This window comes from Grampus griseus, assembly GCF_964374135.1.
Source record: "Grampus griseus genome assembly, chromosome: 9".
Lineage (NCBI taxonomy): Eukaryota > Metazoa > Chordata > Mammalia > Artiodactyla > Delphinidae > Grampus > Grampus griseus.
The window spans coordinates 47,229,867-47,242,668 of NC_139003.1; the positions used below are offsets into that span (position 1 = coordinate 47,229,867).

The window sequence follows — 12,802 nt, forward strand, 5'->3', positions numbered from 1 at the left end:
CCCCCAGGAGCCAGAACTCAAAAGGGGATTGAGAAGCATCAGCTTGAGCAAGAAGATGCGGTTCCTGGCTCCAGGAAACCCAAGAGTCTGGCAGGGTGAAAATGTTCTCTTCATTGCATTAGAGCCAGGTCTTGGCACCTGCCACCAAATAGCTTTATGATAGCAGATAATTAGTCACAGTTTGGGGTGGCCTCAATTCCTGATCGGTAAGATGAATGTGCTGGGTTGAAGGATCTCTAAAGTTCCCGCCTCATCAATGCATTTAGAATGAGAAGATTATTATTCTATTGCTAAGGAAGTTCTGGATGCTGAGAGTAAAGGCAAAGCAAATGCCATCCCTTGTGACCTGTACGCTGGAGCTTCCTCTTCACCCTCGGTGGAAGGAAAAGGCAAAAAGCAGCCTCGTCCTGAGCTAGGGCCAGGTCTGAATTAAGAAAAATAATTTGCCTAGAGAGAGCTCACTTTGTAAACCATATTAGGGTGGATGCTGGTGAAAGCAAAACTAAAGGTGAAAATGCAACGTGAGAGTAATTTACGTGTACATTTATACTAAATGGGTTTATCATAATTGCTGTTATTATTATTAATTCCAGAAGAATTAAAGGAGATCAGCCACTTATTGCAAAGTGTTGCTGAGCTGACTGAAGTACTATGATACATAAGAAGGTCAAGAAGAGGTAAATGCAAAAGAAAAACTGCTTTATGCCATCTAAAAACGAAATCTACTACTAAAAGGCGTAGGAAGAAAAAAAAGACCCAGCTCTTCTTGACTCTGAAATAAACTGCTTTCAAGTGAGATCTTAAGCCTCATTTTCTGGCCAGTGAAGAGATGCTCACAGAGAATAGAGCCAATGATATGCTTCTCTCCTCACCTCTTCTGTCCACAGTCTCCTTGGCATTCTGTGACTCAGTTTACCTTTCTGGGAAGGAACTGGTAAATGACAGTGTTTCTCTCTAAACTATTGATGCCCCAAATAGACTATTATTCAGACTTCCAAAAAAAGTCAGCTGGTCCCATTATTAAATAACTAACACTTATTGAACATTTCCCATGCTAAGTGCATTTAGTCATTATCTCATGGATTCCATTTCATAGATGAAGTAATGGAGGCTCAGAAGCTTTCAACATATTGTCAGAAAATCACACAGCTACAAGTGGCAAAGCCAGAGCCTGAACACAGATCTGTCTGACTCCAAAGAGATTCATGCGGCACAGTCACATGGGCCGTATTGATTTTGAATAAGCAGTCTCCACCTCTGCAAAGGAGCTTGCTAGTCAGCCCTTACTTAGCAGTGATGTGGGCCCCACTGAGGGCAGAGGGGCAGAGCCAAGTGGGCAGCCAGGCCCACAAGGCTACAAGGGGCCTAGATGGCCTCTCTGCCACGTCAGCACATGTATCCAGCTCCACGTGACTTCAGCCTTTAAAGATCTTTGATTTGAAAAGTTCATAGGTTCCTAAAACACAGTAATTCATAGTAGGCATTCCAGCTTATAGAACACAGCCTCTTGGCCCCATTTTCCATCTCCCATTAAGACGAGTGATTGAGTCTATGTATTAACAGATACCTTGGCATTCCTTTGAAACCTTATTATTGTTTTTTTCCAGGCTTTGCTGTTTTGGACACATCCAGTTCTATTTTAATCATTAAAGACAGCAAGGAAAAAAATTATAAGGTAGAATTCAATTTTGGGTATCATGTGGTGGAAAGCAAGACTCTGCTGATAGCTAGCTGGGTCTTGGCTATCGTATAACTACTGTTGCGCTCTCCATAATGATTGCAAACTATTGATTAATTCTTCTCGGGTGCAGCGTTGCTTCATCAATCATTAAATAAGCTCTCCTTCCAGGGTAGGCACAGGAAGAAAAGAGGTATGGACTTGTTATAAAGTGTTTGTGTACTACGTTGTGGACTTTGGAGTGCTACGTCAAGTTGATTTCAGTTTTCAAGGATGTAAGTAGTCAAGGAACTGCTGTGGTTTGCAACCAAACTTCATGAAATACACACCTCTGAAAGCACCAAGGCTTACTGTACAATTTAATCAGGCTAGCAAAGTCTGTTTAAAAATTATAAACTTCAGATTTGAACCACAGAATTTTTATTGGCCCCCACGTTCCTTCCTCCTCTCGGCTATTCCCCACATCCCTGCGCTATGACCATGGCCGCTGGCTCAGATGCTCGCACACACATCTTTCCAAAATCCAATGCAAAGACGTCCCCTTCGAAGTTCAGAGGCCCAAGAAGACCAAACAAAAAGAGAGCAGAAAGGAGAAGGCCGTGTTCAATCCACTGCTTCTCCTTTTTTTACGGGAAGTTTCAGGTGTGCCCACCCTACGTGGGCACAGGCCCACGACAGTGCTCAATCTCAAGTCCACGCTAATCTCTGCCTTTGCATGTTGACCTGGCCTTCCTGACCAATGCTTATTTAGTAAAATCTGAGACTTTTTTATCATGAAGCTTGAGATAGCCTGAGGTCTCGTTTCCAGCAGAGACTTGGGAACCTTAAGATGGAACCCTTGATATAAGTCTTGGGCCCCATCACTGTTATATAATCCCACCAACTTCACCATCATAACCCTTGCCACCTTGGAAAACCCCTTCTCTTCATTCTCCAAACATCATTTTTACCACCAGAAAAGATATGCGAGAGGAGGTAACAAGCTTAAAAGGGAGCCTCACCCGACTAAAGATAGGCGTTACACACATAAACTATTGCAAATAGAAATTCTCTTAATCAAGCCAGGAGTAGAATCCAGTTCTCACGACTGAATTCACTCATCTCCATTTCACTCCATTTTCCCATTCACAAAGCCATCGCTGAGCATGAATGGGGACACAAGGGTCTTTCTTCCAACCTGCATTGTTCTCATCTCTCCCCCCACTCAGGTCACTGGGAATTTGGCAGGTTTCATCAGCACTAGTCCTCACCTCACTTTAATCAGAATGGTACTTTTAGTTCTGTTTCAAGTACCTGACTTGATCTCAGACCTGCATGATTTTCTGAATAGAAACAAGGCATAAGGGAAGAGAGGCTGGAAAAGGAAGAAGACTGAGCGACGCTGGGAACAGCATGTCCAGTTAGAATCTGCAGTCAGTCGCCTGCATAGAGACTTCCCAGGAGGACCCTTTCCTGCAGCCTCATGACGGGAGCAGCTGAGACTCGATTCCTGTGATCTCATTGTGTGCCAGGGCCCTTAAAGAATGTCTCTAGGGCTTCCCTGGTGGCACAGTGGTTGAGAGTCTGCCTGCCGATGCAGGGGACACGGGTTCGTGCCCCGGTCTGGGAGGATCCCACATGCCGCGGAGTGGCTGGGCCCATGGGCCATGGCCGCTGAGCCTGTGCGTCCGGAGCCTGGGCTCCGCAAGGGGAGAGGCCACAGCAGTGAGGGGCCCGTGTACCGCAAAAAAAAAAGAAAAAAAAAAGAATGTCTCTATCCCTCACAACTCCACATGGTAGGTATGGTTATCCTCATTTTACAAAGAAGACAGAAACCATGGCACAGTGAGGTTAAGTAGCATGCCAAAGTCACACAACCAGGAAGTGGAAGAGTGACTCGAACCCAGGCCTTTTGACCCACAAACACATGCTCTTTTCAGAAGATCCCGCACTACTTCTCTGACCAATAGCTGCCTGACTTCCTGGTGTCCTCCCCTTTCTTCATGTCATAGATGTGTCTACCAGGGGGGAAATGGCAGGAGAAGAGGAAGAAGGCTGAGTTCAGCACTGACTTAGGGTTAAGCTTAGGCATGTACAGTGGGCAACCCTCTGCTCTGTGCCTGGCATACACATGGAATAGACTTGTGCTACTTCTTTTATGCCATCAAAGCCCTACCTCCCCCTTCACCTGCTAATGCTAATATGTGGGGCATGGCTCCACGGACCCTCCACAGAGGGCAAAGCTACCACTAAGGCCATGCCCCAAGGAACGTAAAACATGGACAATCACCAAGATAGCCCATCGACAAGCACAGCCACGAGGCCCCTGATGGTCCTGACGGTGGAGGAACATTTGTCAGTGATGGCAAGCTAGACCTTGTGTGGACTGGACCCAAGGGGTTAGAGCTTGTGTGAACTGTGGCAAGTCTGACCCTTAGTTTTCACATTGATAAAAGCAAAACACACACACACACACACACACACACACACACACACACACACACAAGTAGAGGTAAGTCTAAGGAACACTGAGCAACAGCAGTGAACTGTAGCACTGTCGATATCCTGGTTGTGATATTACTAGAGTTTTGTCAGATGTCACCAATGGGGGAAACTGGGTAACGGGTACGTGGGAATCTCTGTATTACTTCTTACAAATTCATGTAAGCCTACAAGTACCTGAATAAAAATTTCAATTAGAAAACAACAATAATCAAAACAAAAACTCCAAACAAAACAAAACAATCACCGAACAGCAGAGCTAATGATTCTTCTTATCCTTCTGGGTTATCATGGGGAGGAAGTGAGGCACTACTGTAAGTCTGACCAAGGATCATAGCTGGGCTCATGCCCCTTGCCCTGCCTCTCCGTCAGTCATTTCAGGACCCTTCTGATTATAGGTGAACACCTTGGAGCCAGGTCAACATAAACTGTAATGCTCTAAAAAAGAAATCACACTCTCTTTATTCCTGAAGACTCTCAAGCACCCACTTGGCAGTCATCAAACTCTGCACAATGACTAATAACCTTCACTAGTGGTTTCGTTTCAGCTCTGGGTAATCCCAGCCCCACACTACCCGCCTCCTCCCCGCCAAATAGGCACAGTTGTGATCGTTCCCTGTGCACAATTACGCTGGATCCATAAATACATACTTTACAATAAGGCTACTACCCTGGAATTTGGCTGAAGAATAGGGATATTGTCTGGTAAAATTATCTTTCTAACAAGCACATGTAGTTTTGCCTTTCAAGTTTCTCGAAGGTTTTAAATAGCCTTCAATTGCATCTAAAAACTGAAGTTTATGTTAAAATTACAGAAACATATCAAGAAGTTGTGCAGTCTTTGGGGGGGAGAATAAATTCAATTAAAAATTCTGTTCTGAATATGAATACGAGTGGACAACACAGAAATGTCTCCTGCATTTTTAGGACCACTTTATGCATCTTTATATCTCACTGAGGACTCCTTACAGACTGCACATGGAAACTAAGAATTTCACAAGAGGAACATTCATGCCAAAAACAAAAACCAACTTTTAAAGTGAGAAAAAACATGTTCCCCTTCACCCTCCTCCATTCATTTCTTTCAAGGCACTAATTCATCTCGAATTCAAATGTACTTTTCTCTGAAAACTTATGTCAAATACCGTTTAACAGAACACGGACACAGACACAGAACTTTAGAGCTGGAAGGGACTTCAGAGATCACCTGAGATTGGTTCCACGTGGGGAGGAGGGGCTTGTCACCCACCTTGTCTGCTCCCTCATTTTGAAATGAAGCCCAGATGCTTTAAGGGACTCGCTCAAGGTTCACCAGGATTAGCACTCAGGCCTCCTGACCTCCACCACATCATGCCGTTTCTTCCAAAAATCATCTCCCCCTTCCATCTCTGCCCAAAAAAGGCGAGAGGGGAGAAGATCCATAAAAAGTCATGATTAATTATATCCAAAACATGCATGAAATAAATAAACATAAACACCTTTCTGGTACGTGCCCCATGCCTCAATACGCACCAGCTGTATGATGGTCAAGACTGAGCCAGAGAAGTTTTAGAGCAGCCAGGAGTCGGGGATTACTCTCTCATTGGGCTGGCTCTCTAGTTGCGGAGGGCTTCGGCTGAGAACTATCTAATAATGCTGGATGGTTTCAGAAAGCATTCAGCACAGGCAGAGCATCATAGCACTAAATATATTTTACGAAACGCACAGAAGTGTGGTCATAATTTTCAAAACGTATAAGTCTCTCTCTCTCTGGGTACCCTGGATCGTTAGAACATTAAGAACACCATCGACTGTCCCTCTCTCCATTTATTTCATGTTAATTCCTTACTCACAAATATTAACTAGCTGTTTCTCAACAAATCAATCCAGAAATTTTCATCATCTCTCCCACAACTAGAGAATCTCATCTCGAAAATAATTCAAGAACATACAGGTTTGAAAGTTAGCACGGGATTAAGTTAATTGTCACGTGAAAGAGCAGGAAGTTAAAATTAACCGCTGTTAGCATTAACTGAAATAATAGGTGAAAGGCTGTAGCTGCTTTTGGGGATCATCATCTATTACTTTAAAAACCGACAGTATATTCTTAATAATAAATGCAATAGTACAACTCTTCCTACTCAGCATGACAAACCAAAGGGTTTTCCAGGCATTTGCAATTCACCAGTTACACCCAAAAAGTCACCCCCACTCCCACTGTCACTTCACTTCGACCTTTTATGAAAAGACAACCGTTTTGAGCCATTTAAGAAGAGAAAGAGAGAGAATCCTCGTGGAAAATAATACACAGCTGTGATAATATCATGTTTTTTTAAAATACCATAATATAGTTTTACTTTTAATAATAAAAGATAAAAAAGGGGCGTCTGTGAATAATTAGAGATTGCAGTCTGAAGCCAGTTACAGTCACTGCAATTGATAATAAACTGAAAACCCCTTGAGAGCAGGTAAATGCTTTGCAACCCTGACCCCCTTGCTCTCACATTACTTAACTACCCTGCGGTTCTTGCATTACATCACCATTCAAGCGATTGGTTCCTGCATTTTAACTCTCTCCCTGTCTCCTCCGATTAGGATCGACACCGCAGCAAAGAAACTTCGCCCGAGTTTGCTTTCTCGCTTCGCTTTTTATTTGTGGCCCCTTATGCTCCAATCCCTCGGGCTCGCGCTGCTTTTGTGTGTGTGTGTGCCCAACCCAGCCTCGGTTCAACTCATTCAGGTCGCTGTACTAGAACAAAAACTCTGATCCAAGTGAAAAGAAATGCCTCTTTGGGACCAGAAGAGGAGCGGAGGGGCTGGGGAAAGAGGAGAAGGAAGAAGAGGAGAAACAAAGACGGGCAGAAAGGGGAGAAGGGGGAGAGACAGAGGAGGAGGACGACGACGAAGACTCAAGAAAAGAAGGCGGTAGGGGCCAAAAAAAAAAAAATCTATAAAATCGGAAAAAAGAAAATAAAATTAAAAACAAACCTCATGGACATCACTGAGGCTGAATTCCCTCCTGAGGTGCAGAACATGAGAGCTCTGGAATGAGTGTGTGTAGAATTTGAGCCAAGGCTTAACTAGCCTGAGTGAGTCACATCCTTCCCACTTGATTCCAGGCCAAGCGATGATGTAATGTGCTGGCCCTTCTCTTGCGCCCAGCTCTGGCTCTCTCCCTCCGGCTTGCTCGCTCTCTTTCTCCTGGGCTCGCCCTCCTCCCCCTTCTCCTTTTTAGCTCAGTGCTGGTGAAGTCACCATTTAAATCTGGCAGAACTGAAGCAGAAACTTCAATGTAACCAAAACAGCCCCAGGCCGAGTTCCAGACTCAGGGAGCCTTAGTGGTGCAATTGCCCTTAGAAACGAGTAAACAGAGCCGGGAAACAGTACCGCCTGGGGATGGCCCAGCAGCTGCCTGGGACTCAGAGGGGGACCCGGAGTTCTACGGGCAGGGGTCCACTGGTTCCAATTTTCTTTTTTTTTTTTTTTTTTAATGCTGGTTAAAAAAAAAAGAAGAAAGTCCCTGAATTTGGTGAAAGGGAAATAACAGTGGAGACACAGGCAGAGGTGGAGACGAAGAGGTGGAAGAGCAGGTTGGAAGGATAAGCAGGAAAAACCAGGATAGGCCACCAGCGCAGGCTTTCTTCAGAACCAGGTGACACGTTTCCATGACCCACAGCCCTTTCTTTTCCTGGAGCTGGATGGGATTTTCTGTTGCTCAGTGCCAACCACCAGCCCTCCAGAGATCTGTCGCATCTGACCTCCCTGTCAGCAAGGGCAAACCCACTCTGGGCCAAACACTCGCCTGCGTGTGGAGCCATCCAGAAGTGGGAATCACAGTCCCTGCTCGCTTGGCCCACGCTGCTGGTCGCTTTTATGTGCAGAAGGGAAAAGGACCCTCGTTGCAAAACACAGACCTCGTCTTCCTGAGATTAGCACTCCACTCTCAGGTGAGTCATTCGAAGAAGAGGGAGTTAGAATACGTTCACCCTCAAAATGAAGACAAGCTATGGGTCCCCCCCACTGGCTGGGGGAGCACTGGTGTGGGTGGGGCCGTCTGTGAGGATACAGGGAGGGCAGCATGTGTGTCTCTTTTGTAATGACAGAGGGAGGAAAAACAGCCTGGGGTGGTTGTGCGGGGGAGTCAAACATTATCCTTCACAAATGACAGTGAAGCCCTTTAAATGGCGGAATTCTACCCCTCACTTCACGCCTCTCCTGCTCAGGACTTTACCTAGAACTGTCCAGACACTTGGCCGCTTTGTTAGCACAGCTTTTTAACTCTTTCTTCTCTCCGTTTTCTCGTCCCCTCACCCTTAATGTCTCCTTCAGAAAGAAAAGAAAAAGTAATTTTAAAAAATGGGAAGTTCGCTAGAATTTTTTTTTTAAATGCCACCAAAAGCAGAAGAAAGGCATGGGGTTGCAATTTATTTTTTTTTCAAAAATAATCATCTATTGCCTCTCGTCGCTTTTTGTGATCAGTGAGTTGACCAGGTGATACAAATCTCTTCACATGTGGCCAAGCAGAAAAGATCCCAACTTCTAAACTCTGCTTTCAGAGAAATCTCTTAGCTTCTTAAAGATATCTGCTGCCAGGGGACAGGGCTGTTCATCTGAGTCCCTTGGAATTTCAATCAGAGCTTTAGGGACTATCACCAAACTCAGAGTGAAGAGTTAAAAAGCAAGTTTTGCCCAACAGTCTCCCGACCCTGGAGGCTGGGGTGGCGAAGAGCTTTCTCCAGCAGTCTGCCCTGGAGCATGAAATCCCCAATTGACGCTGATGCCACAGTTGCTCCAGTGACACCTTTATCAAGGCAGGCAGCTCTGAATTAGAGGTGATCAGCCGTAATTACAGCTGGCGCCACTGAAGCCTGTGCCCTGACAGCAGCAAATGTGGTTGTTATAAAGTTTGGTCCACCATGTCAGTGGCCTGTATAACTCACTTACGTCTGACTCGCCAAGCAGCTATTGATTTTTCTTCTGATGCAGGGAATAAATAAAACAAAATCTCCAATTGCTTCTACCACCCTTTCCACTTCAAGGCAGGATGATAAGATTTTATATAAATGACTTTCTCCTTTTTATAAGAGCCATCGACCACGTTGGTTAATATACTGAGGATTTTCACTTTCCCTTCTCCACTCCCTACAGCTTGCCTTACTTTTCATATTTAAATGTTATTATTTTAGATATCAAAATGGATATGTGGTGCCGCTTTCCAAATTGACACCTTCCTGTAACCACAAGGGGAAAATGCTCTCTACGGGATTTTTTCTTACACCCTGTCCCAGGGACTGGGTTAAGCTGCTAGATGGTGCTTTTTGTCTTCTCTTTTTTTTTTACTGAAGTAAGTAAAAGGGGCCCTGTGCTGTAGGTAAAGATTACATAAAGGTACCTTTCTTGTGCCTTCCTTGGAAAGTAACAAAGGAGATGGCAGTTTTGGCCAAAGCCAGGCACAGACCTCTCATGAGACACACCAGCATCTTTGCTCCTGCTGGGAGGAGGAAGAGGCCAAAGGTTCCAAGGCAGCGAGGGTGCCTCTGATCAGGGGGTGACGTGACCAATGGGTTCAGTGCTTCTAGCCAAACTCCGAGGGCCCTGTACCTGATGATGATGAGATGATGATGCCACTGGGCCAACAATGTGCAGGACACACTGACACTAATAAAACTTCTTTGGAGCACTGGCCGGAGTCAGAATTCAGAGTTCAAAGGGGTCTGAGTACTATACTTGCACTTGCCTTCTGAACGTAAGTACCCTCCCCTTCCCCGCCATTCCAAATCAGGCATTCTCACTGGCTGATGGGCTTCTCCCCACCTGAAAAGAAAGTCTGCTTTCCTATTTCCCTTCCTGTGAGCAGCTAATGATAGAGAATATCCTGTTCCCAAAAGGAAATTCCCCTCCGACTCAAGAGCTTCCTTTTTCACCCATTTGGCCCTCTCGTCGTCTCTCCCCGCTAGCCCCCTCCATGTTCTAGTTGCTATTCTGAAGAAGGGGGGCTTTGAGGATCAGGGTTTTAAGATGCTGTAATTCCAGCGGGAGCCTTCTTAGAAGTAGCCCCTGGCCAACAGGCTAGGCCTCCAGATTAGCTGGCTTGCTCAGGAATGCTTACGACACCCTCCTTTCAGAACGTGTCCTCCTTGGGGAGAGGGTGGTGGGTACCGCGCAGCTGTTCGGTGTAACTCACATACTCGCAACTCCTGATGAAATGTTCGGCTCCGAAGAAGTGAAAACCTCTGAGATCTGAGCTCAGAGTTCAGAACGGATTTGGACTATCTCCAAAACAACCCACTCGAAAAGCACAACTTGGACTGCAGGACTGAAGAGCACAATAGCCAACTAAAGTAAATTTTGTGTGCCTGGGTGAATTTCTTAGCTCCAACACATTACGGAAACACACAGCAAATATAAGAAATGATAACGATCCTTCCTAGACAGAGCTGATTTTTTTTTTTCTTTTAAGTCTGAATTTATTTTCCTCAAGGAAAAGCATATCGTCTTCTTTCAGACATTGTTTTTAAAATTTAACCCACGATTCCTACAGTCCCAGTGGAATTTGAGGGGCCAGATAATTTCAGAGTTAAATAAGCTCTAATGACTATCACATGTACCCAGCCATAAACCTAGTATTAAAAATTATTCAGAAAAAAAGTGGCATCTCTTCCTTTTTTAATTTATAATAACCATCCAGGTGGTTTTCTAAGGCCTCCTTTGCAAATTGCTTCCAGCGAACCTTCCGGTCACAGACCACTGCATACCCACATGGTGTCATTCAGCGTTCCCTTCCACTTGGGTGTCCCGTGTTTTCACAGTGGACAGAGGCTGAGGGGCTGCCTAGGTCAACCTGTGCAGCATGCTTCCTAAACTGTGTGCAAGCAGGATTCGCTGGTTTGGATGACTAGGTCTGCTAGCGTCAGCTCCTGGCACTCCCAGGGAGAAAGCGAGAGAGTGGTCAGCCATTGGTTACTTCTGTCTCATACCTACTGTAATTCCTACATCCCAGCTCTGGCTCCAAGTACCCTCAGGCAACTTGCTGGCCTTCCTTGTGTCCAAACCTATTTTTGATATTCTGAAGTGGCGATGTTGAACGTGACAGACAAAGGAATGAATTTCTAATGATGGAGGCATCGGGAAGCCTTGGGGGTAGGTATTGGGAGGTTATGAGAGACCTTCGATCAGCCCTAAAATATTATCATCAATTCTGCCTACTCATAGTGTATTTTTCCCCCAACTTCTCCATCTGTAAAACGTGAATGTCGTTGTATCACTCGAACGCACCACAGTTATCTGAAAAGCAGTTGACGCTCAATGGATATTTGTTGGATAAATGAATGAGTGAATGAATGAATAAACTCCTCGGTTCGGGCATTACCTTTTCCGTGAACACCTTGCTGGACTCCCAGGCTGGGGTAGAAGTGTCCCTTTCTCTGGGCTCCTGGATCAGATTCTACCGCAGCAATAAGCCACTTATGGAAAGTACCCATTCCGTGCCTGTCTTCCTTGGGAGTCGTTAGCTTCTTCAGGGCAGAGGATGGGCTGATCCACCTCAGTTCCCCTAGCTCTTAGCAAGCACCTGACTCACATACAGTAGGTCTTCAAGAAATGGGACTGAACTGAGTGATGGCAGCACAGGCTGCTCGGTCTTCCCTGAATATGTTCCCTCCTACAAGTCCTTTTCCCCTTTTCCATTCTTACACCTCTTCTGTGGCTTCCTTAAGATCTGGAGCTTCTAGAATACCTGGAATAATAATAATAATAAATACCAGAAAATGTATTGGTTGGCCTTGTCCATCCCTGCACTATGTCACTTCTCCTCTGGGGGCCTTAGATTCCTCTTGCTTCCCTTTCCCCAAATCCACGTGGCAGCGATGCCAGTATGAGCACCCTGAGGTTTTTATTATCAGAGCAGCTGACATTAGACTATTTCCGCCAATTTCTTATATGAAGTATCCAGGGGAATTGAAACTCTAGGTGAGAGGAACTGGCATTCTCCTATTGGTTGGGGTGCTTCTCATATGGTTGTCGGGTCACCCTAAGGAAAGGGAAATTGCCACTGAGACTTACTCATCCCTAAAGAATGGTGGCGTCAGTTCTTTTTTTTTTCTTTTTTCTTTTTTTCCTGTTTTATTGTCTTACTGAGAAGTAACTGACATACATCACTGTTTAAGTTTAAGACAGCGTGAGGGTCTAATTTACATATATCGTAAAGTGCTTGTGTGGTGCCTGTTCTAACCAGCAGTTCCTACAACTCAAGGTTAGGACTACAGGAAGAACACAATGAAAATGGTGGAGGACAGGAGGTTCAAATGTCTGTGGGTAGAATTATAAACAGGATCAGAGGCTAATGGTGTTGCCAGACTGCACTGAATTCATGTTCTGGTCTTGAGCGGAGCCAGGACATGGCTGAACAGGACCGTCTGGGGAATAATCCTGCTCTGCTCAGGAGAGGTGGGCGCCTGACGGTGTGGGAGAAAGAGGCCTCTACCGCAGGCTCAGTAGATAACCTTGGTTAGGAGAGGTTATCTACCAAAGTCCCATTGTCCCTGTAGACAAAGTGTGGTGACTGGCCTCCTCTAGGGTGAAGCAGACGAGATGCGTAGGGTGCAAAATTTAAGGAGGCATGCACTCCTGGGGGCGTTCAAGGGCAGGGCAGCAACTGCACAACCT

The 12,802-nt window shown here is 45.4% G+C and overlaps 1 protein-coding gene across 5 annotated transcripts in view; it reads right to left on the reverse strand.

Annotated features, from left to right (window-relative positions):
* The window catches only part of CREB5 (cAMP responsive element binding protein 5), a 410,470-nt gene that overhangs the window by 127,906 nt on the left and 269,762 nt on the right, over positions 1-12,802 (reverse strand). The window contains exon 1 of one of the 5 annotated variants that reach the window (XM_082661376.1): positions 7,127-7,174. The exons of the other annotated variants lie outside the window; for them this stretch is intronic. Within the exon in view, the coding sequence (XP_082517502.1) occupies positions 7,127-7,173 (47 nt within the window). The 5' untranslated portion in view covers position 7,174. Of the gene's footprint in view, positions 1-7,126; positions 7,175-12,802 lie in introns of those variants that run through there. 5 annotated transcript variants of the gene reach the window in all.